The sequence below is a fragment of the Ochotona curzoniae genome, unplaced genomic scaffold (genome assembly GCF_017591425.1).
Source record: "Ochotona curzoniae isolate NIBS_2020 unplaced genomic scaffold, NIBS_Ocur_1.0 contig_2210, whole genome shotgun sequence".
Classification (NCBI taxonomy): domain Eukaryota; kingdom Metazoa; phylum Chordata; class Mammalia; order Lagomorpha; family Ochotonidae; genus Ochotona; species Ochotona curzoniae.
Genome location: NW_024465369.1, coordinates 15,202,502 through 15,223,415, shown reverse-complemented (window position 1 = coordinate 15,223,415; position 20,914 = coordinate 15,202,502). Strand labels below are relative to the sequence as shown.

Here is a 20,914-nt window from a genome sequence, read left to right as displayed (position 1 = left end):
TGAGTGTCAGAGTGTTTCATGGTCATGCCCATCGCCAACCCTGGCTCTTAAGCAAACCAGGGGAAATTCCACAGGGGTGGGTCCACATACCCCCATAGAATCTGCCCCCAAAGTTCTCTTACAAGCTGGTTAGTGTCATGGCCCAGCCTAACGTGACCCATCTCTGTTTCAATACTCACTGGTACGTACTGTGATGTAGCCCTTTCAGGTAGGCCACCAGCCCTAGCTTTTCCTGCACCTGTGGTGGTGGTTAGTGGGGGTCAAACTAGCCCAACTCAAGTCTCCCACTTGATTGGGTGCATTAATCTAACTCAGAAGGTCCTCTAGCTTCCCTACCTTCAAACCACTCAGTCTCAGTGCCTTCATTTACCTGCAAGTACAGTGGACTTATCAGTGGAAATTCCTCAGAAGTTATTCCTCACTTGAGGCATACTCCCTCAGCAGTATTCCTTCCCTCAATTCCCCATATCTCCTTCCCTGAGCAATCCACAGTCCCTGTGCCCAGGAGTACATGGCTTCCCCAGGCTGGTCTTTCTAAGCCCAGTCTTCTGGTAAAGTGACATACTGGCCTGGAGCTCTGCCTGCCCAGCAGAGACCAAGATCATAGCTGGGTTCCCAGGGTAAATACGCTGGCACAGAGTCGGTATGCTGGTGCGTGCACAGGTCTGGGGCCTTACCTCTCCACTCACCTGGGACACAAGTGTGTGCGTGAGACCCCCAGGCCTGGCCCATGGGCACATTACACTAGCCCGGCTCCTTTCCCTCCCTCTTACCCACCATCCTTGGAACCAAAACACATGTGTGGTTTCAAGCCCACTCCATCAGCCCCCATCATGAGTCCGCAGAACTCATGGAAGAGAGCAAAGTTGGCTATGCAAAGGCAGAAGAAAGCCACCTGTGGCACTGGCTCCACAAAGGCAAAGGCTCCTGAAAATTTCTATATTCTACTCCGCCCTCAGCTCTGGATGTGTTGCTATATGAGTATTATCTATGTATTAACCTACATAATCTTCACAGAATTTTTTAAATTACTAATATTACCCATCTTAGAAGGATAAGACTAATGAAACCAGTGAAGTGGTATGGCAAACTAAGCTTTTGTCTACTGGTATCCACATCCTATGTGCACTGGTTCATGTCCTGACTGTTCCACTTCTGATCCACCTCCCTGCTTACAGCCTTGGACAACAGTGGAGGATGGCTCAAGTCCTTGGGCTCCTATACCCATCTGGGAGACTCAGAAGAAGGTCCTGGTTCCTGGCTTAGGATTGGCTCAACTCTGGCCTTTAGGGCTATTTGGGGAGTGAACCAACAGTGGGAAGATTCATTCATATTCTCCCTCTGTCTCTCTGTCTCTCTGTCTCACTCCTCTCTGTGACTAACTTTCAAATAAAAAAAAAAATATTTTTTTTTAAATTGGGAAACTAAAGCATAATGATACTTAGTAATTTAACCTGATATACCTGATATATGACCCAATTAAAAACACTGGGCTGTAGCCTGCCTATTTAGAATAGCACCTGCAGAGGGAGTTCAGACGGGTAACTCTTGGCATTTAGAGACAACCTAGAATAATCTCTTTAGAGCCAGAAATAATTTTATGCTACTTAGATTTGCATATAAAGGCCCCAAATGAACAATTTCTTTGGAATGTTTTTGCACTTTATACTCCTGAAGGACCTGATTTCCAGATTTGACAAAGGAACAACAAGCACTTTCCCCCCCTCTTCCTGGTCTTGCCATATATCTAAGGTTATCTCTGAGAAAATATGCATTTCTCTTTCCACTTCAACTCTCAGCTTAATTATAATGACCTTAACCGCGGTACAATTTTTAAAATAAATTCCCAGCATTTTAGCACCAGCTTAGAAAAAAAAAAAAAAAGACGATTCGAGACAAACAAATGCTTCCCACCCTGCGTTTAAACAATTTCCTAGATGACACTGATAAATAAAAAAAAACAAGAAAATAGGGCAACAGATGAAGCTCTCACACAGAGGAATTTCAAGTAATTGTGAAGCTATTCTGCCCTCAGAGAGGATGGGCCTAACTTCGCAGTGCCACACCCTGGCCTGTGTATGCTGAAATTCTTCCAAAGAGTAGCACATGGAATGGGGTGGAAAAGTCTACAGTGGAGAAACTCAACAAGCACTTATCTTGGCAAGGTGAAAAAAATTAGCATCAGTAGTGATAAGCCTACCATGCCCATATTATTCACCGCTGGCACATTGTGATGAGAAGGGGACTATTTTTTTTTTTCACCCAAAAAGTGCATAACCTCAGTCAACGTCAGGTTAAGCTCCAAGGAAGGGATGTTTGATAAAATGACTGATGAGAAGGCTTTAAAACTGTCGAGGGGGGCCCAGCGCGGTGGCGCAAGTGGTTAAAGGTCCTCGCCTTGCACGCCCGGGATCCCATATGGGCGCCGGTTCTAATCCCGGCAGCCCTGCTTCCCTTCCAGCTCCCTGCCTGTGGCCCGAGAAAGCAGGGCCAAAGCTTTGGGACCCTGCACCCGCGTGGGAGACCCAGTAGAGGCTCCTGGCTTCGGACTGGCATAGTATCGGCCCGTTGCGCTCACTTGGGGAGTGAATCATCGGACGGAAGATCTTCCTCTCTGTCTCTCCTCTCTGTATATCTGCCTTTCCAATGAAAATAATAAAAATAAATCTTCAAAAAAAAAAAAAAACCTTTCGAGGGAACTAAAAGCAAAAACGGGCTGAAGAACCACCACAGTCCAGGATCTAAGGGGCAGAGGGTGGATATAGTGTGACACGGCATTCTGGACAGAAATGAACATCAGGTCACAACCTAGCAAGACCTTAGCGGAATGCGGGTTTGCGGAATGCGGGTTTCTGACAAAATGCACACGCACACCCACGAGCGTGTCTCCTCCTCTCCTTCAGGTTACTAGGAAGTTCGGGGTGCCCTGAGGTACAGCACAGCCTCCTGCTTTGGTGGCACCCTTTAGCGGGTCCCAGACTGCTCAGCTTCTCGCCCAGCTCCCTGCTGGGGCTCCTGGGAAAGCAGCAGAGGTGGCCCAAGGGTCTGAGCCCCTGCACCCACAGAGGGAGAAGCTCCGGACCGCAGGCTTTCGCGGCCTTTTGGGGAGTGAACCAGCTGACGCAGAATGGATAGCTCGCTCTCCCTAATTCGGTCATTGAAATAAATCTTAAAAAATAAAAAGCTTGGCAGGGAAGAATACATCAAAAGAGTCCCTGACACAAATAAAACACTAGAACCAAGCTCCCTCCCCTCTAGCCTTTTAGGTCACCCCGCCCCCACCTTTCCTCCTCAGGTGTTGTCTTTCCGGTCGCTCTACCGATGCCTACGTGACGCGCGTGCGCAGCATGGATTCGACGATCCTTCGCATCGACGCGCTCGAAAGCAGCTAGCCGAGCCTGGTTGCTCCCCGCGAAGACGCTGCTGTGTTTTCGCCGCCGCCATTACCGCGGCGGGAAGAGTCTGCCTTCTGAGACAGCTGGAGGAGGCGGTGGTGACTGGTACGGAAGCCTAGCGCTCGCGTTGGCTCCTGCGGGGTCTCCCGTGTTGGAGCCACAGCCCTGAACAGTACCCCCACGCGGAGGGACTCCTGTGGCCCCGCACGCTGGCGTTGAGTGCCTTTCTGCTTGCTCATCCCAAGGAACTCGGTCTGAACAGCTCGGAGCTGTGGCCGCACAGCCCGGCCGGGTGTCACGCCTGCCGCGACGGTCCTGGGGCCCCGGGCGACCCTGGGGGTCCTCGGGGGGCTCCGGCGGCCCGGGAGGAGCTAGGGGGGCTCCGGGCGGCCCTGGGGGAGCTGGGGGATCGGGAGGAGCTGGGCGCTTGTGCCCACCCGCGACCGCCGTCGGTACTCCCGAGTCGTTCTGGGGGGGCGCTCTGGGGGGTCCTCGGGGGGCTCCGGGGGGAGCTGGGGGCTCCAGGCGGTGCTCGGGTGGAACCACGGGGTCCTCGGGGGCTCCGAGCCGTTCTGGGTGGCTCCGGGCGGCCCTGGGGAGTCCTCGGGGGGCTCGGGGAGGCCCTGGTGGGAGCCAGGGACCTGTGCCCACACCAGCGGGTGTGGGGGTCGGGCATGGACTTTGGTCCTGTCCCGCACGGGACACGCCCAGGTGGAGATCGTGGACAGGATCCGGGCTGTCTGCTTAGAGTTCGGTCACCCCCAGCCTGTTTTCTCCTTTCCCAGGAGTTACTTTACAGAAGGGGGTATTCCACATCCGATTTCTGCGCTCGACATGGCCAATGTGAGTAAGTCCTCCTGAAGTTATTGTTAGAAAGTGTCTCTGTTTTGCAGCACAGGACTTGTTGCACAGAGCCCATAATAACACGGGTGGACTCTGACTGATTACATCACACTCTATACACAGAGGGTCATATGGGATAAGGGAGGAGGTACTGAGCTTATCAACAAAAGCTGTCAACTGTTTCTATGCTTATGTTTGGAACTCCCTTTGTTTTGTATATTCCACCAAGTGTTCTCAATCACATGATGTCCACTAAACTGTTCTCATACAAATGATATCCAATCAGTTATACAAAAGGTATCCATTCCCTTGTTCTCATACAGATATTATCCAATCAATTGTAATCCTGTGCCCTCTGACCTTCCAGGGTCACAATATCCTTCTACAAGGAAAGAGCAAGTGGTTATGAGGGCCTTGAGGCTGGCCTGTGACACTGAGTACCTCCAAAGTGTGGAAGACACAGTGCGAAATGCTGCTGTCCTGCTTTGCGGGGAGCACAGGCCATTTACATCCACGCTGCCGTCTTTGTCTACATGTTTATGTCAACGTGTACTGCGAGCATCCTTTCAGTATTTCTTTAAAGACGTTGTTTCAGTAAATAGGTAAAATATTGAAGCCACTTTTGATCTCCTTCAGTGTGAGGGAGGACTTTCTGAATCCAACAAAATGAACTCAGGAGCATGTAGTGTTCCCAAACAGGCAAGATCCTACTGTAGGAGTTCCCATGGTGGGGTGGGAGGAGTGAGAAGGCCTACTGCTTAGAAGGCTTGGGAAAAGACAAGTGAAGAGTCAGAACCTGGTGACCAGGGGGTGGGAGAGTGGGACACTTAATGGGTTGAGCTTTTAACTTGAGTTTTGAAATGGATGCTCCCTGGGAGGATACAGATGTAAGTAAGGAGGATAAGAGGTGTGTTTAGAGCTTTCCCACCTTTTTCAGAAATTAAGTTGTCATTCCTGCCTGCTGAAGTGAAAGCTGTGGAAGAAATCAATGGGGAGAAGTTGAAGAACCTTAGTATTAAAGTCCCAACCATTTGTTCATGGCTCATGGCTGCTAAGAAACTGTGTGAGCTTGGAAGCTAAACAGCCTCTGTGACCTTTAGCACTGGTGGGCCCCAATTGCTTATGGATCGGGACCCACCTAAGTGATTATCTCATAGGTGGCTCCAAGGCATGGGCTGTCCAGCTGAGATAGGTTGAGAATGTGTGGTATTTCCCCTCACCTTGCAGGCTATTGTGGACTGCCCCTATAAAAACCCTATGAATGTTCTGTTCCAGGCCACATTCCCAGTAAGGGGTATTGTGGCTGGCCGGCTGGCCGGTTGGTCAGTGAGCTGCCTGCTCTCAACCAGGACCCAGGCTCAGCTGTGCTGAGCTTGAATAAACCATCCTTGTGCACTTGGATCGACTTCAGACTCCTGGTGATTTCTGCGGATCTCAAAATCTGGGCACAGCAAAGTTTAAAGGTGTAACAAATAATAAGCATGGGTAGCTAGTCTGAGATAGGTTTTTTTTTTTTGTTTTTAAAGATTTATTTCTATTACTTTTTCATTGGAAAGGCGGATATACAGAGAGGAGAGACAGAGAGGAAGATCTTCCGTCCGATGATTCACTCCCCAAGTGAGCGCAACGGGCCGATACTATGCCAGTCCGAAGCCAGGAGCCTCTACTGGGTCTCCCACGCGGGTGCAGGGTCCCAAAGCTTTGGGCCATCCTCGACTGCTTTCCCAGGCCACAGGCAGGAAGCTGGAAGGGAAGCGGGGCTGCCGGGATTAGAACCGGCGCCCATATGGGATCCCGGGCGTGCAAGGCGAGGATCTTTAACCACTTGCGCCACCACGCCGGGCCCTGAGATAGGTTTTAAAATGGATGTTTGTCAGGCAGTAACCTGCACAGGAAGCAAGTATTGTTTAAAAAGAAAATAGTATATAGTGCTTTTAAGGAAACAATTAATTCATATACACTAAAATGGTAATAAGTGACTTGACTCTAAGATTTATTTATTTTTTGGGCCCAGCGCAATAACGTAGTGGTTAAAGTCCTTGCATGCGCCGGGATCCCATATGTGCGCCAGTTCTAATCCTGGCAGCTCCACTTCCCCTCCAGCTCCCTGCTTGTGGCCTGGGAAAGCAGTTGAGAATGGACGAAAGCCTTGAGACCATGCACCTGCTCAGGAGACCCAGAAGAAGCCTCTGGCTCCTAGGTTTGAATCAGCTCAACTGCAGCTGTGTAGTATTTGGGATGTGAATCATTGGATGGAAGATGTTCCTGTCTGTCTTTCCTCCACTCTGTATATCTGACTTTCCAAAGCACCTAGGGTTCAAGTACTGTCTCTACTTCCAATCCAGAGCTTCTGGCTAAATCGTGTTCTGGGCAGCAGACTGGTAGCTGGAGCCTTAGGCCCGTGTGGTGACTTGGGTTGAGTTTTGACCCCCAGCTTCAGCCTGGCACAGCTTTTGCTGTTGCAGACATTTGTGGCGAGAGCCAATGTATGATAGCATGTATTCTCATGTGGTCTCACTCTGCCTCTCAGACTAATCAATTTGAATTTAAATTGAAGAAAATGTTCATATATTATTGGTCTTCCTATCTTGAACCTTTGTACGAGATTATTTGGAATTTTAATTTTTTAATTGCATTTAGATCCTGAGTTACCTTCAGCTCTTGGCCTTGTCATAGATTGGCTTCAGTTGATGTGGACATTGGGAGTGTGAACCAATGTGTGGGATCTAGTGCTTACATGCTTGCTCTCATTCACTCACTCAAATTAATACTTTTATATGTACATTTTCCCAGTATATTTCTGTTTCTTCAAAACCCAGTAGGTATAAACTTTATGAAATGTTTTTACCTACTTCCCCAGGAGTCTTTCTCTTTAAGATTTATTTATTTTATTTATTTTTTTTAATTGGAAAGTCAGATATACAGAGAGGAGCAGAAACAGAGAAAAATATCTTCCATCAGTTGGTTCGTACCCAAGTGTTCACAATGACTGAAGCTGTGCCAATCCGAAGCCAGGAGCCTGGAGCCTCTTCCAGGTCTCCCACACAGGAGCAGGGTCCCAAGTCTTTGGGCTGGCCTCAACTGTTTTCCCAAAGCACAAGCAAGGAGCGGGGTGGGAACCGGGGCTGCCGAGACTAGAACCAGTATGTATAAGGTGAGAGCTTTAGCCACTGGACTTTTTTTTTTTTTAATTAGTTTTGTTTGAAAGGCAGGATTAGAAGGGAGAAGAGGCGAAGAGAGAAAAATTTTCGATCTGCTGATTCACTTGCCAAATGGCCACAACAGCCAGGGCAGGGTCAGGAACCTGGAACTTTCTCAAACTCTCATGTAGGTGGCAAGGGCCCAAACTCCACTTGGGCTGTTATTTGCTGCTTTCCCAGAATCCTTAGCAGGGAGCTGAATCAGAACCAGAGCAGCCAGGGCAAGAACCAGCATGCTTATTGGATGCCTGCACTGGAGGAAGCAGCTTAATAGATCACGCCATGGTTGGGGCAGTGGTTTTCATGGGCCTCCAGTATTTGTTCATTCATTATTCAAAGCTACAGGGGTGGGGGATGAGGAGCAGTCTTCCTTCTGCTATTTCATTCCCCAGATAGCCACAATGACTGTGCCAGGCTGAAGCCAAGAGCTTCATTTGAGTCTCCCATGTGGGTGGCGGGGCCCAAACACTTAAGCCATCTTTTGCTGCTTTTCCTCAGCCATGAACAGAGAGTTGGAACCTAAATGGAACAGTCACGACACCAACTAACAACATGGGTTAGTTAATAAACAAGCTGAGTTTACCCTAACCCCCCTCATCACCACCACCAAGGACTCTTAATTGCTTATCTCTTAATAGGATTTCACAGTTGATAGAATATTTTTTTTTGTATACCTTTTTTGCAAAACTAAAAATTGTTGATTAATGTTAAGAGCCAGAGTTTGAGCATTTGGGGGCTGTCGGTTACATCTGTGTTGCAACTACTTCAATCTTTCCCTTATGTTGAGAGAGAGCAATCATAGATTGACTGCTTAAATGAATGGTATGGCTATGTTATAGTAAATCTATTATCTATTAGAACAGTAGGCTGCATTGTGAAATAGTGTACCTATACAACTCTCAGTGGCCACAAAGGTTAATAACAAGGCTAGTGTCTGACCAGAGTTGAGCTAGAAATTGCTGCGTAAGGAGACTTGTGAAATTTTTGTATGTGTAAGGCTGTGGTAGCCTTTGTGTAATATTGTAATTTGCACAGATTTTGTAAGAACTCTGTTGTCAGGCAAGTGAGCCTAAGGACCAACCCCCTTCGTGACTTTCTGGGTACATTTATCTTGGTTTGACAAAAGTGACTCTGTCGGTTCTAACATTGTCCATTATTTTTAATCCTGGTACACAGCGGATATTCAGTAAAAGTAAAGCTCAGTATTATGATTTGCAGAAAATGTCTGTGTCATAACATTATTATCTAGAAAAGTAATTTTTAACTTGTGTATTGTTCTCAGGTGCTTTGTAACAGAGCCAGACTAGTTTCCTATCTCCCAGGATTTGGCTCCTTGGTTAGGAGGGCTATCAACCCCAGAGCTTTCTCAACTGCGGGCTCCTCGGGCTCTGATGAGTCTCACGTGGCTGCTGCACCTCCAGATGTATGTAAGTAAGGGTTACTGCTACTTAATGTCGCAAAACATTCTAAGTTGTGTTTCCTTTAATATTTCTTCTTGGGTTTTTAGAAATACTTTTTCAGTTTTTATTCCATTGAAAATAAATCAAGGCTTTACATATATATTTATACCAGAAAGCTACAATTACAGAAGGGTGAAAAAAGAACAAACACAGATGCTCCTTGACTTATGATACAGCTTTTTAAAAATTAAAAATACCTGTAAGTCAAAATACATCTAATACACCTAACCTAACATCATAGTCCAACATCACAGAATTCTGTAAGAATGTCAGTAATGTACCCACATGCATAGCACTAGATGCTGCACCATAGGTATATTGGTAGGCAGGAAAAGATAAAAATTCACAATTTAAATATAGTTTCTAATGAATATATATTGCTTTGCACTGTTGCAAAATGGGTATCGTCCGTACTGGTTTCCAAAGCTTATTTTCTTGAACTTCAGTCTCTTTCTATCTCCAGCCATACGCAATCTCCTTGAAACATTTCTCCTGTTCACCTACGTTGCCTCTTCCTACCATTATTTCCTAAATTTATGTAGCTAGCTGTTATATAAATTAGTCTTTATTGAATCAGTAACTTACCTACTATGTATAAAATCTGTATCTTTGAATTCACTGTAAATATCACTATTAGGCTTATCATGCTAAATATTCTAATCCTGTCAGTTTCTTGATAAACTTTGTTTTTACTAGCAGTTCCTAAACTAACCTCAAACTATAAATCATTGTTCATGATTAAAGCAAAACAAACAAAAAGGCTAAATATTTCTGTGTTAAGTTTAAGAAATGCTACCTACCATATTCCTATATTAAAATTGATAATGCAATATTTCTGTGTTAAGTTTAAGAAATGCTACCTACCATATTCCTATATTAAAATTGATAATGCACACTAATATGTTAAAGACCATTAAAAACTTAAAGTGTCCAATAAATGTCATACATGGAATCATCTTTTCATGAAACTCGCTACTTGCAGTGGATTTGAAGTTCACTTGGGCATTCAGAATCTTCCATATTGCACCATCCCTGACTGATCTCCAAATAACTGTAGTTATCAAAAAAAAGTGATTTGCCCGTCAACCTATGCAAAGGATTGGTCTCCTGAATATATAAAGCATTTGTATAGATGAGTAGCAAGAAGAGCCCAATAAAAACCCAACAAGTACAATAAATGAAGATACAAGCAGACTTTCACATTAGAGGAACACAAATACCTGTGAACTATGGAAACTTCTTACAGATCCACTGTTGGTGGGAGGCACTTTCTGAAGAGAATCAGAAGATCTTAAATGTAGTCTTTTCTTCCAATTTTAGTATCTGTGCTGCCGAAGCGAGTACATTGTCTTTCAAAATCATGTTGTTCATAAATATCTTCATTTTATGACCTGATTAAAATTATAAGTAGCTATCTAGAGCTTTGTTAACTCGACACGATGTACCTTGGTATCATCTGGGAACTTGTTAGGAGAATAGACTCTAGAGCCCCACTTTAGGCCTGATAAATCAGAATCCACATGTCAGCAAGATCCTACATGTATCTTAAGTGGTTTTTTTGAAGTTTGTGAAACACTGAGTTAGGGTGGTTGTTTTGTGTTGGGGATTTTGAGATGGTGTCACAATCCAGTAAGAGCAGGTTTCCTGATTGTTGAATGATGGTGTCATACAGAAGTAATCAGGTGATACAACGAAGAGGGAGCCTTGTTTATGTAATCTTTTTCAGTTACTCAGCTCTGGCAGAGTATTGAGAAATAATTGTTTTTATTTCCAAGTAATGTGAACAGCAGTTGTCCCTTTGTTGTTCTGAACTAAAACCCTACTCTGAATAATTAGACTTTTTTTTTGGATCATTTAAATATTTTTTGTGTGTGTGTGTGTGCAAAATTTAGGTTTCTTTGTTTTTGCTCTTAAGGTTTGTTCTTGCTCTTACAAGTATGTTATCTGAACCTAAAATGACTTTGAAAAAATTTCTTCTGTATGAATATAAGGTAGTTTTCCATCATATCCTAAAGAATAATCAAAACAGGGCCCAGCATGGTAACCTAGTAGCTAAAGTCCTCACTGCGCATGCACCAGAATCGATGTGGCTGCCAGTTTGTATCTTGGCTCCTCCACTTCCCTTCCAGCTCCCTGTTTGCTGCCTGGGAAAGCAGTAGAGGACGGACCAAAACCATGGGACCCTGCACCCATGTGTGTGACTGGAAGAAGCTCCTGGCTCCTCACTTCTGATTGGCTGAGCTCCAGCCATTACAGCCACTTGGACAGCAGTAAAACAGTGAACAGGGGATCTTTCTTTCTGTCTTTCCTTCTCTGTATGTCTGCCTTTCCAATTAAAAAAAATTTGTTTTAAAGCAGCAGCAGCACAATCTCTTTGAGTTTTTTAGTGCTCTCAATTGTGAAAGGAAACCTGTTTTGTTGTTCTCTCTAGGCACGCGAACAGTGTGGCCTGATGAAACGATGGGACCCTTTGGACCTCAGGATCAGAGGTTCCAGCTGCCTGGAAACATAGGATTTGACTGCCACCTCAATGGCACTGCTTCACAGAAGGCAAACCAGACTGCTAAAGCTTTACCTGATGTTCTAGTGGAGCCCTTATCCAGTGAAAGACATGAGTTTGTCATGGCACAATACGTTAATGAATTTCAAGTAAGTTTTTCATATTGGTTTTTTTGTTTGTTTGTTTTCAGTTACAACAAATATGTTATAATCATTGAAAAGGTAAACGAAAAATCAAACTTAACTCTAGTATATACAGAAATGACATTTAAAATGTGATGGGTCCTATTTTGTATATAAAAGTAAAAATTTTTTTTACTTAGTTTTATAATTTTTAGGTAAAGTAATATCTTTTTATGATAATGACTTATTTCAAATATTGGTAAATGTGGATTACCAATTTAAATTTCACTTTTGTAATTGGCAATTATAATTTGAATATGGACTTAATTCCTGCTGCTTGTATGCCCCTGTAGCCATTTAGAAGTTTAAGGAAAGATTCCTGAAATTGTTCCAAGATAGTAAACTGAGAAGGAAAAGTTACGGCTGTTTTAAAAACAATATCTGAATGTTTGAGGGAAGAGTTCTTGAGTTTTATTTGATTTTTTTTTTTTTAACTAGCATTGCTCATTCTGAGGCAAAACCACATGAAATTCAGGGTGTTTGTCAATCCCTTTATGTTTACCATTTTTTCACATTTGTGATTTCTAGCTGAGTGCTTTTTTGGTTTTTGTTTTGTTTTGTTTTTTTCCCCTTGTTGGAAAGCCAGATTTACATAGAGAAGGAGTTACAGAAAGATAGAAAGATCTTCTACCTGGTGGTTCACTGTCCATGTGGCCACAACAGCTAGAACAGAGCTGAATTGATCTGAAGCCAGGAATCAGGAGTTGCTTCCGGGTCTCCCACACCAGGTACCAGGGTCCCAGGGCTTTGGACCATCCTCTACTGCTTTCTCAGGCCTCGGGAAGCTGGATGGGAAGTACATCAGCCAGGACGCGAACCAGCACCCATTTGGGACCCTGGCACGAGCAAGGCGAGGATTTTTATTTTATTTTATTTATTTTTTTTTTTCAAAGATTTATTTATTTGATTGGAAAGGCAAGTATACAGAGAGGAGAAGAGACAGGAAGATCTCTCATCCAATGGTTCACTCCTCAAGTGGCCAATCCAAAGTCAGGAGCCTCTTCCAGGTCTCCCACATGGGTGCAGGGTCCCAAAGCTTTGGGCTGTCCTCGACTGCTTTCCCAGGCCACAAGCAGGGAGCTGGATGGGAAGTGGATCCTCCAGGCACCCATATGGGATCCCAGCGCGTTCAACGCGAGGACTTTAACGCCTGAGCTATCATGCTGGGCCCGCAAGGCGAGGATTTAACCACTGGACCATTGCTCAGGTCCCATGCCTCTGAGTTTTTTTATCAGAACCATATTATTAGCAGCAATAATATCCCTCACAATTATGATGAGTTACATATATAACCAGAATTTGGGATTCATTTGACTGCCTCTGTGTTTTTGTCTCAAGTGTTTTTGTATATTGGCTCCTTGTTTCTCTTCTGCCTCAATGAAATTATGCATCTCAGTTTTTTTTGTCCTTCACACTCATTTAAATAACTTCTTGGTCACTTACACCCTTCGCTTCTAACACAGGGTATGTTTTATAATTCCTAACTTGCTGCTTCTATTTCTGACATGCCGTGGCATGGCATTTCTCTGCCAACCAAACATAACTGATTTTATTCCTACATTATTGGTGTCTTTTCAGTTTTCTGCCAGAATCTAAAGGCTCTTTACATCATCTGGATTCTTAGAGACATTATCCTATGAGGGACTGAGGAGTTAAATAAACCTGGGCTCAAAGGTTGGCTTTATCTCTGACTTTATTCTGTGAACCTGAGGAAGTTGTCTTTTTGGGCCTCAGTTTCTTTATTCATAAAATGAGGATAATATGCCTATCCAATAGGACTTCTGTGAGGATTAAGTATAACTGTGTGTATGAGATGCATGAATTCCCTTTAGATTAAATGAAAAAGTTAAAAAAAAAATTCATGTCACAGCTTTGAACACTTCCCTGTATCCCACCACTTCTTTATCTCATTATAATCCAACCACAACTTATTTATTTATTCATTTACTTATTAATATATGATTGTGTGCCTTTATACTGTTACTGGATCTTCTGTTTTTCCTTCTGAATTCCTGGTTTACATTCCACTTGTTCTTTATCTATCATATAAGCACACTAGATAATAGGTAGCTCAGATATTACCATTTCATCTGTTTCCTGATTCCGCCCAGCAAAGCAAATTCCTTCCTCATCTGAACGACTTTCACCTTAACTCTGTAGAACTCTCCATATTCTGTTGAATTGGTTTCTCTATGCTCAGTTTTCCTCTTCTAGATCTGTTATACCTGAGAGTGAAGACTAAATTTTCGTTTTCATTTTCATTTGCTCCTGTCATAATAGCTTAGCCCTGAGAGGCTCCCAGTAATTTTCAGTTGAATAAGCCACCTGTATTTACTGTAGGAGAAGCTATGCTAATGAATCATGGTATTACACAAGTTAGCATTATAATTCCCATTTTATAGATGATAACATAGAAGAAAAGATAGTTAGATATCACAAAATATGAAAAGACATCATGAGAGAGTTAAATCTCTCTGTATTACCCAATTTCAGTTCATGATGTGTTGGAATATCAATATATGTTCAAGTATTCTGTTTCAAAATTTTTTTAGAATTTTCAAATATTTCAGAATGTTTATAGAAAACATTATTTTACCTTCCAGTTAGATTAGAATTTATTTTAGAAATCCTTTCAACATAAAACTTCGTGATGGTCATAATTTGATTTGAACTCAATTATTTTCACTTATATATATATATCTCCATTTCTTCATAGGGCCGTGATACACCTGTTGAACAAGAAATCAACAGTGCAGAAACTTACTTTGAAAGTGCCAGAGTAGAGTGCGCGATCCAAACGTGTCCAGAACTGCTGCGAAGAGGTGTGTTGTACTTTATGTGCCAAAACACTGTGCCGTACCAAATCATATACAGGAATTGCAAATGCTTTGTGCCTTATATGTTAATGTGGGCAGATAAAATTATGTGGTCAAGACAGAAGCATTCATCTTCTGACATCTCACATTCTGTTGCTAGTAGAATTTATTAAAGTAAATTTTTTATTGTAAAGTCAGGGAGGAGGAGAAACAGAGAAGATCTTTCCTCAGTCCAATGAATGATTCACTCCCCCAAGTGGCCGCAATGTCTGGAGCTGAGCCAATCCAAAACCAGAAGCCCGGAGCCTGCTGCAGGTTTCCCAGGCCACAAGAGGGAGCTGGATGGGAAGCTGGGCTGCCTGATAAAGGCCATATGGGATCCAGGGTGTGCAAGGCGCCCATATGGGATCCAGGGTGTGCAAGGTGATCATTTCAGCTGCTAGGCTACCACACTGGACCAAAAATGGTAGAATTTTTAATAACCTTTCTCTCAAGCTCAAGTCCGTTTTACTCCTGGGTCATTATTGCATATATAATTTCATAAGCTAGTAAATAATTCTGGGAAAAATCTTAGTAATAACCTTTTTTAAAAAACAATTATTTTAATCCCCAAAACATGTAACCCTGTTTATTCATCTAAACTATTGGCGTTGTATGTCAGCTCATCCAACAAAAGCAGCTGTGAAAAAAACTAAAATTCATTTTTTCAAAAATAATACACATTTATAAAAGTAATATTATAATGATTTAGCCTGATTGTTTAAAGTATTTTTATATAGTATTTTTTTCCACAAACCAAATTATTTCTTCTTTTTTTTTTTTTAAATTTTATTTGCAGATTTTGAATCACTGTTTCCAGAAATGTCTAATAGCAAACTAATGATTCTGACTGTAACACAAAAAACTCAGAATGACATGACTGTTTGGAGTGAAGAGGTGGAAACTGAAAGAGAAATGCTCTTAGAAAAGGTAATTAATTCAATTATTTATTGTTTTATTTTGGTCAGATTTTTGTACCATTGAACCACACAGTTTTAAAACAGTTAATCTCATCTTCTACCCTTTATCCATTCTTTATCCATTAAAATATTTTAATTCTGGAGACTTTGTATGTATCTGTTTCAGGAAATTATAAAAGTACAGTAAAAACTAACCAAAAAATAAAATACTGTGCTACCGCTGTCTCTCCCTCTTTCTGTAAATCCTCCCCGCTCATCTACTAGTTTAATTCATGTCAAATAAAGGAGTAAATGGTAACAATGGAAAGTATGGTGATCATGCCCACATTTTTTTTTCCTCTTGCTGTTTAAACCCAAAAATATATTTGGATACTTTTTTAATAGCATGATATGCAGCTATAATTCATTCTGTAAAACACGACTAAAAATGTTTAATTTCCTTAATTTTTTAGGTTGAAAACAAACTTGCCTTTACAAGCAGTACGATAGTTTAAAAAAAGTCTTTGTACATGTTTTTATGAGTACTAATCTCTATAAATTCCTGTGTAGAGAGTCGCTGAATCAGAGGATTTTTACATTTAAAATTTTTATAGACACTGCCAATTTGGCTACCGAAAAGATTGTTCTAATATGTGGTTATCACCCTAACATGCATTAGGCGTTAACATTCTTTTCATTTTTGTCTGTCTGGGAAGTGGTAAGTGGTATTTTACCATCTTATGTTTTAGAACCTGTATAATTATTTTTCTCGTAAGAGTTTGGTACTGGATTCTAGCAATCTCTTTGTAAGACAGAAATATTCCTCTGCCTGTTTGACAGGCCAAAAGTGACTCAAGAGCATCGAACTTTAAGTTGAAAACTCCTTTCCTGATTTCCTTGCAACATAGTGTTAAGAATTATTTTGTATTTTTTTAGAATTGGATATCTGGTCCTCCTCATTTATAGCAACATTGTAATTTCCATATTCCTACCAAAAAAGAAATTGCAAAAAAGGCCTAAGACATTCTCTAAGGATATCTGAATTTAGACAATTGGGATTTAAATGGGCAGTAACTAGCAATAAACACTTTGTCTACATATGAGTCTAAGGCTTAGTGCTTATCACTGCCATGGAACCATTAGGGACCTCTCGCAGTTGCACTGCAAGATAGCCCTAAGGTATGATGGGTTAGTTTCTGAGCTAAGCTCTAACTGATTCTAGTGTGCTTTTAAGTCAGATTCTGATAACTGGTTTCAGGACTTTGAAATGACAACATCCTTGTTATCGAGACTTTTTTAAAAATAATGACTAAAGCTGTTTCACTATGAGGAAAAGATACATTATTGTGAATATATTAGTGATTATTTTAGAACCATACTTAGTATGGTATATACCTAATTCTAATTTTTTCCAGCAGATGTCAGTATTTGATCTTGATGAGCAAAAATTTTTAGGGTCCAGTGCCATGGCCTAGCGGCTTATGTCCTCACCTTGAAAGTGCTGGGATCCCATATGGTCACCGGTTCTGATCCTGACAGCTCCACTTCCCATCCAGCTCCCTGCTTGTGGCCTGGGAAAGCAGTCGAGGATGGCCCCAAAGCCTTGGGACCCTGTACCCAGGTGGGAGACCTGGAGGAAGTTCTTGGCTCCTGGCTTTGGATTGGCTCAGCTCCGGCCGTTGTGCTCACTTGGGGAGTGAATCATTGGACAGAAAAGTTTCCTCTCTGTCTCTCCTCTCTGTGTATCTGAATTTCCAATAAAAATAAATAATCTTTTAAAAAAATTATGTACTTGAAAGGAGAGTAACAGCAAGAGATCTTCCGCTACTGATTCACCTCCCCAAGGACCTGGGTCGAAGTGAGAAGTCTGAAATTTCCATGTGAATCTCCTGTGTGGGTGGCAGGGGCCTAAGTTTTCCGGCCGTCCTCCACCATCTTTCTAAGTGCATTGGCTAGGAGCTGGATCAGACGCAAAGCAAACAATATTCAACCCCCTGCACCACTTTGTTTTCAGCTGATTCTCTTAAGATTATCATCTCATCTTAGTGTTGGTTACTAATGCTTCATTACTTGTGCTTCTGATAAAGCTGACAGTGACATAGACTTTAGCATGGAAAAGCTAAAACTGTGGTACAGGTTCGTGGTATGTAGTGATTATGTGCTGTGGTATACAAAAGATACATAGAGAATACAGAATCCTTTATTGTCATGTTCCTTTTCAGAAATGTTTCATGAAGTCTTTTGAAGAACACATAAATATGTTTTGAAACAGCTATCATTTAAACTGATGAGTGATTCAAATCCTTTGACTCCATTTTATTTTCCTTTTATTCATTCCTAACACCTTCATAATGATATAAAATAAGCAACTACAATTTATTATTTAGGGTAAATTCAGGAACTGATAATATAGAACTGATTAGAAATATTCTATAAAGTATAAAATAATTTAGAAGAAAACAGAAAATTAAGACTAAACTAAGAATTAAAATGTTATGCTAGCCATTAATCTTTTGGAATGGTAAGTTTTCGCAACTTGTTTCTAATTTGTTTTTGGTTTTGGTTTTTTTTTTTTAATGCTACTGAATTCTTTTGTAAGCCGAGATTCATTTTAAAAGTTGTTTTAAAATCAGGTAATCTGTAGGTGCTTTCTTGAACATACTATTTGTGCTGTTTTTATCCAGTTCATCAGTGGTGCTAAGGAAATTTGCTATGCTCTGCGAGCCGAAGGCTATTGGGCTGACTTTATCGACCCGTCATCTGGTTTGGCAGTGAGTAATTAAATTTAGTTTGAAAGCCAAATTATATAAGTGAATTTTATTATAAAATTATTATTATAACCTTGGTAAAAAATAGATCATTGGTGGTATTTAGATATTGCAGTTAAACCCAGGAAGTACTATTAGAGGTCAGTTGCATTCAGAAGTTTTTGGTTTTTTTTTTTTTTTTTTTTAAAGATTTATTTTATTTTTATTGGAAGGACAGCTATACAGAGAGGAGAATCTTCCATCCAATGATTCACTCCCCAAGTGAGCGCAACGGCCAATCCTCTGCCGATCCAAAGCCAGGAGCCTCTTCTGGGTCTCCCACACGGGTGCAGGGTCCCAAAGCTTTGGGCCGTCCTCAAATGTTTTCCCAGGTCACAGGCAGGGAGCTGAATGGGAAGTGGGGCCGCCGGGATTAGAACCGGCTCCCATATGGGATCCCGGGCATGCAAGGCGAGGATTTTAACCACTTGCGCCACCGCGCTGGGCCCCAGAAGTTTTGAGAGACCTTCATAGTCAGTTCTGTTTCTCCATCACTGCAACTTTTGTTTTATTTAACCACAGTAGTCATCCTTGCTAGTTATTAATAAGCCTTGGTGTTATTTGATTTCTGGTGGTATGTTTACTATTTTTGAGCTGAAAATTAGACTTCAGTGTAGTTTAATTTCTGAAAGGAAGAAAGGTTAAAGTAGTAAAATAAATATTTACAAGGATAATTATTTTAGAAATTACTGTTTGTAGGTTATACTTTGAAGAAAATAGCTTTACAATAATTGTGGTCACAGTTTCAGTTCTAGATGTATCGTTCAGTTACAAGTAGTAATAAAATCATTTTTTGAATCTAAGATAGAAATATGTACTATTTGTTCTCAAAGGAAAGTAAGGTACAAATTATGACAGAAATGAAAAACTGGGCTTTAGCTTCCTTAAAATGGAAACAATAGTGAACTTCTCTAAGATTCATTTTGTCTTTAAAAGTTATATAATATTACACATTTGATTTGAAGCACAGAATTTGCTATATCTTTTAGCTTTTCTAGGTAATTGAGGAAGGTAGTTCAGCTGTTGAACAGACCTTTTTAATGCTTGATTTTAAAAGTCTGGATTATTGGTAGGGATGTAATCATGTTTACATGGGAAGTATTACCATAATGCCTTCTAATGAAAATATTACTTTATTTCTTCCAGTTTTTTGGACCATATACAAACAACACTCTTTTTGAAACAGATGAACGCTACCGACATTTAGGATTCTCCGTCGATGATCTTGGCTGCTGTAAAGTGATTCGTCACAGTCTCTGGGGCACCCATGTGTTTGTAGGAAGTATATTCACTAATGCAACACCAGACAGCCATATTATGAAAAAATTAAGTGGGAACTAGCAAGAATGTCAGTTTATTTGCGGTACCGTTTGTATGTAATAGATTGATTGATAAACTCTGTCAAGGACTCCAGTTTTAAAATATACTTATTTGTAGGTATTTATTTTAACATTTCTGAATTAGCAAGATTGACAATTGATTTGTGGTATTTAAATTTCCAAATTCATGTTGAGCACATCCACATTGCACAGAGTTTGGCGATTAACATGTAGTCTGGGTATGGTCTCCTCTTACTCCTCCCCTTTATTGGAAAAGCTTCAATTTTAATTATTTTTCTCCAAAAATAAATCATACTTTTGGTTATGATAATGTGTTTTTTCATTACAACATTTTACTGATTTTAAAGATCCTTGAGAAGCTCCAAGATGTTTTTGAATAACACAGTTGAAAACTATAATCCAAAAGATTTCCCCATTTGTTAAACATTCTAATGCAGTCTTATTTTTAAATCATGCAAAAGTAATATAATATGTCTTTATGTAAATAAAAAGTATATAAATGCTACACATGCAAAAAAACTAACTCCTGAGATGACAGATAAATACAGTTTATTTTCCATTAAAAGTGTGTTCTTGTTTCTATAACGTGTGCGATGGATGGAAATTGCATGATTTTTTTTTTTAAAGATTTATTTTTATTATTTTTTTATTGGAAAGGCGGATGGATATACAGAGAGGAGGAGAGACAGAGAGGAAGATCTTCCGTCCAATGATTCACTCCCCAAGTGACCCCAACGGCCGATGCCATGCCGATCCGAAGCCAGGAGCCTCTTCCAGGTCTCCCACGCGGGTGCAGGGTCCCAAAGCTTTGGGCCGTCCTCGACTGCTTTCCCGGGCCACAGGCAGGGAGCTGGAAGGGAAGCGGGGCTGCCGGGATTAGAACCGGTGCCCATATGGGATCCCGGGCGTGCAAGGCGAGGATCTTTAACCACTTGCGCCACCACGCTGGGCCCAATTGCATAATTTTATATAAGTGCCTCATTGGGACAGAGTCTGTTTTAGAGCTATATACCTTAAGAGAATTATCATTCACTTGCTTGGCTTTTGCCAATAGTAGTAGAAAGATTTTGTAGCAAGCACAACAGCTCAACTGGCTAATCCTCTGTCTTGTAGTGCTGGCATCTCATGGGTGCTGGTTCATGTCCTGGCTGCACCACTTCCAGCTAGATTCCTGCTTATAGCCTTGGAAAGCAATGGAGGATGTCCCAAAGCTGTAGGATTCTATACCCATGTGGGACACCCAGAAAAGGCTTCTGGCTCCTGCCTAAAGAACAAACAAATTTTTTTTTTATTGATCACATTGCATTATGTGACACAGTTTTATTGGCATTGGGATTCCTCCCATCCCTCCCCAAACCCTCCCCCCATGGTGGATTCCTTCACCTTGTTGCTTTACCACAGAAGAACAAACAAATCTTAAAAGAAAAAGAAAA

General features: G+C 41.5%; 1 protein-coding gene across 1 annotated transcript; it reads left to right on the top strand.

Annotated features, from left to right (window-relative positions):
* The first annotated feature begins 3,337 nt into the window (after positions 1-3,337).
* MMADHC (metabolism of cobalamin associated D) lies at positions 3,338-20,040 on the top strand. The gene is made up of 8 exons (XM_040971555.1): positions 3,338-3,500; positions 4,181-4,238; positions 8,721-8,865; positions 11,330-11,547; positions 14,297-14,402; positions 15,235-15,365; positions 18,019-18,105; positions 19,288-20,040. The coding sequence occupies exons 2-8, from the start codon at positions 4,230-4,232 to the stop codon at positions 19,480-19,482; spliced, it is 891 nt and encodes a 296-aa protein (XP_040827489.1). The 5' UTR covers positions 3,338-3,500; positions 4,181-4,229; the 3' UTR covers positions 19,483-20,040.
* The last annotated feature ends 874 nt before the right edge of the window (positions 20,041-20,914 follow it).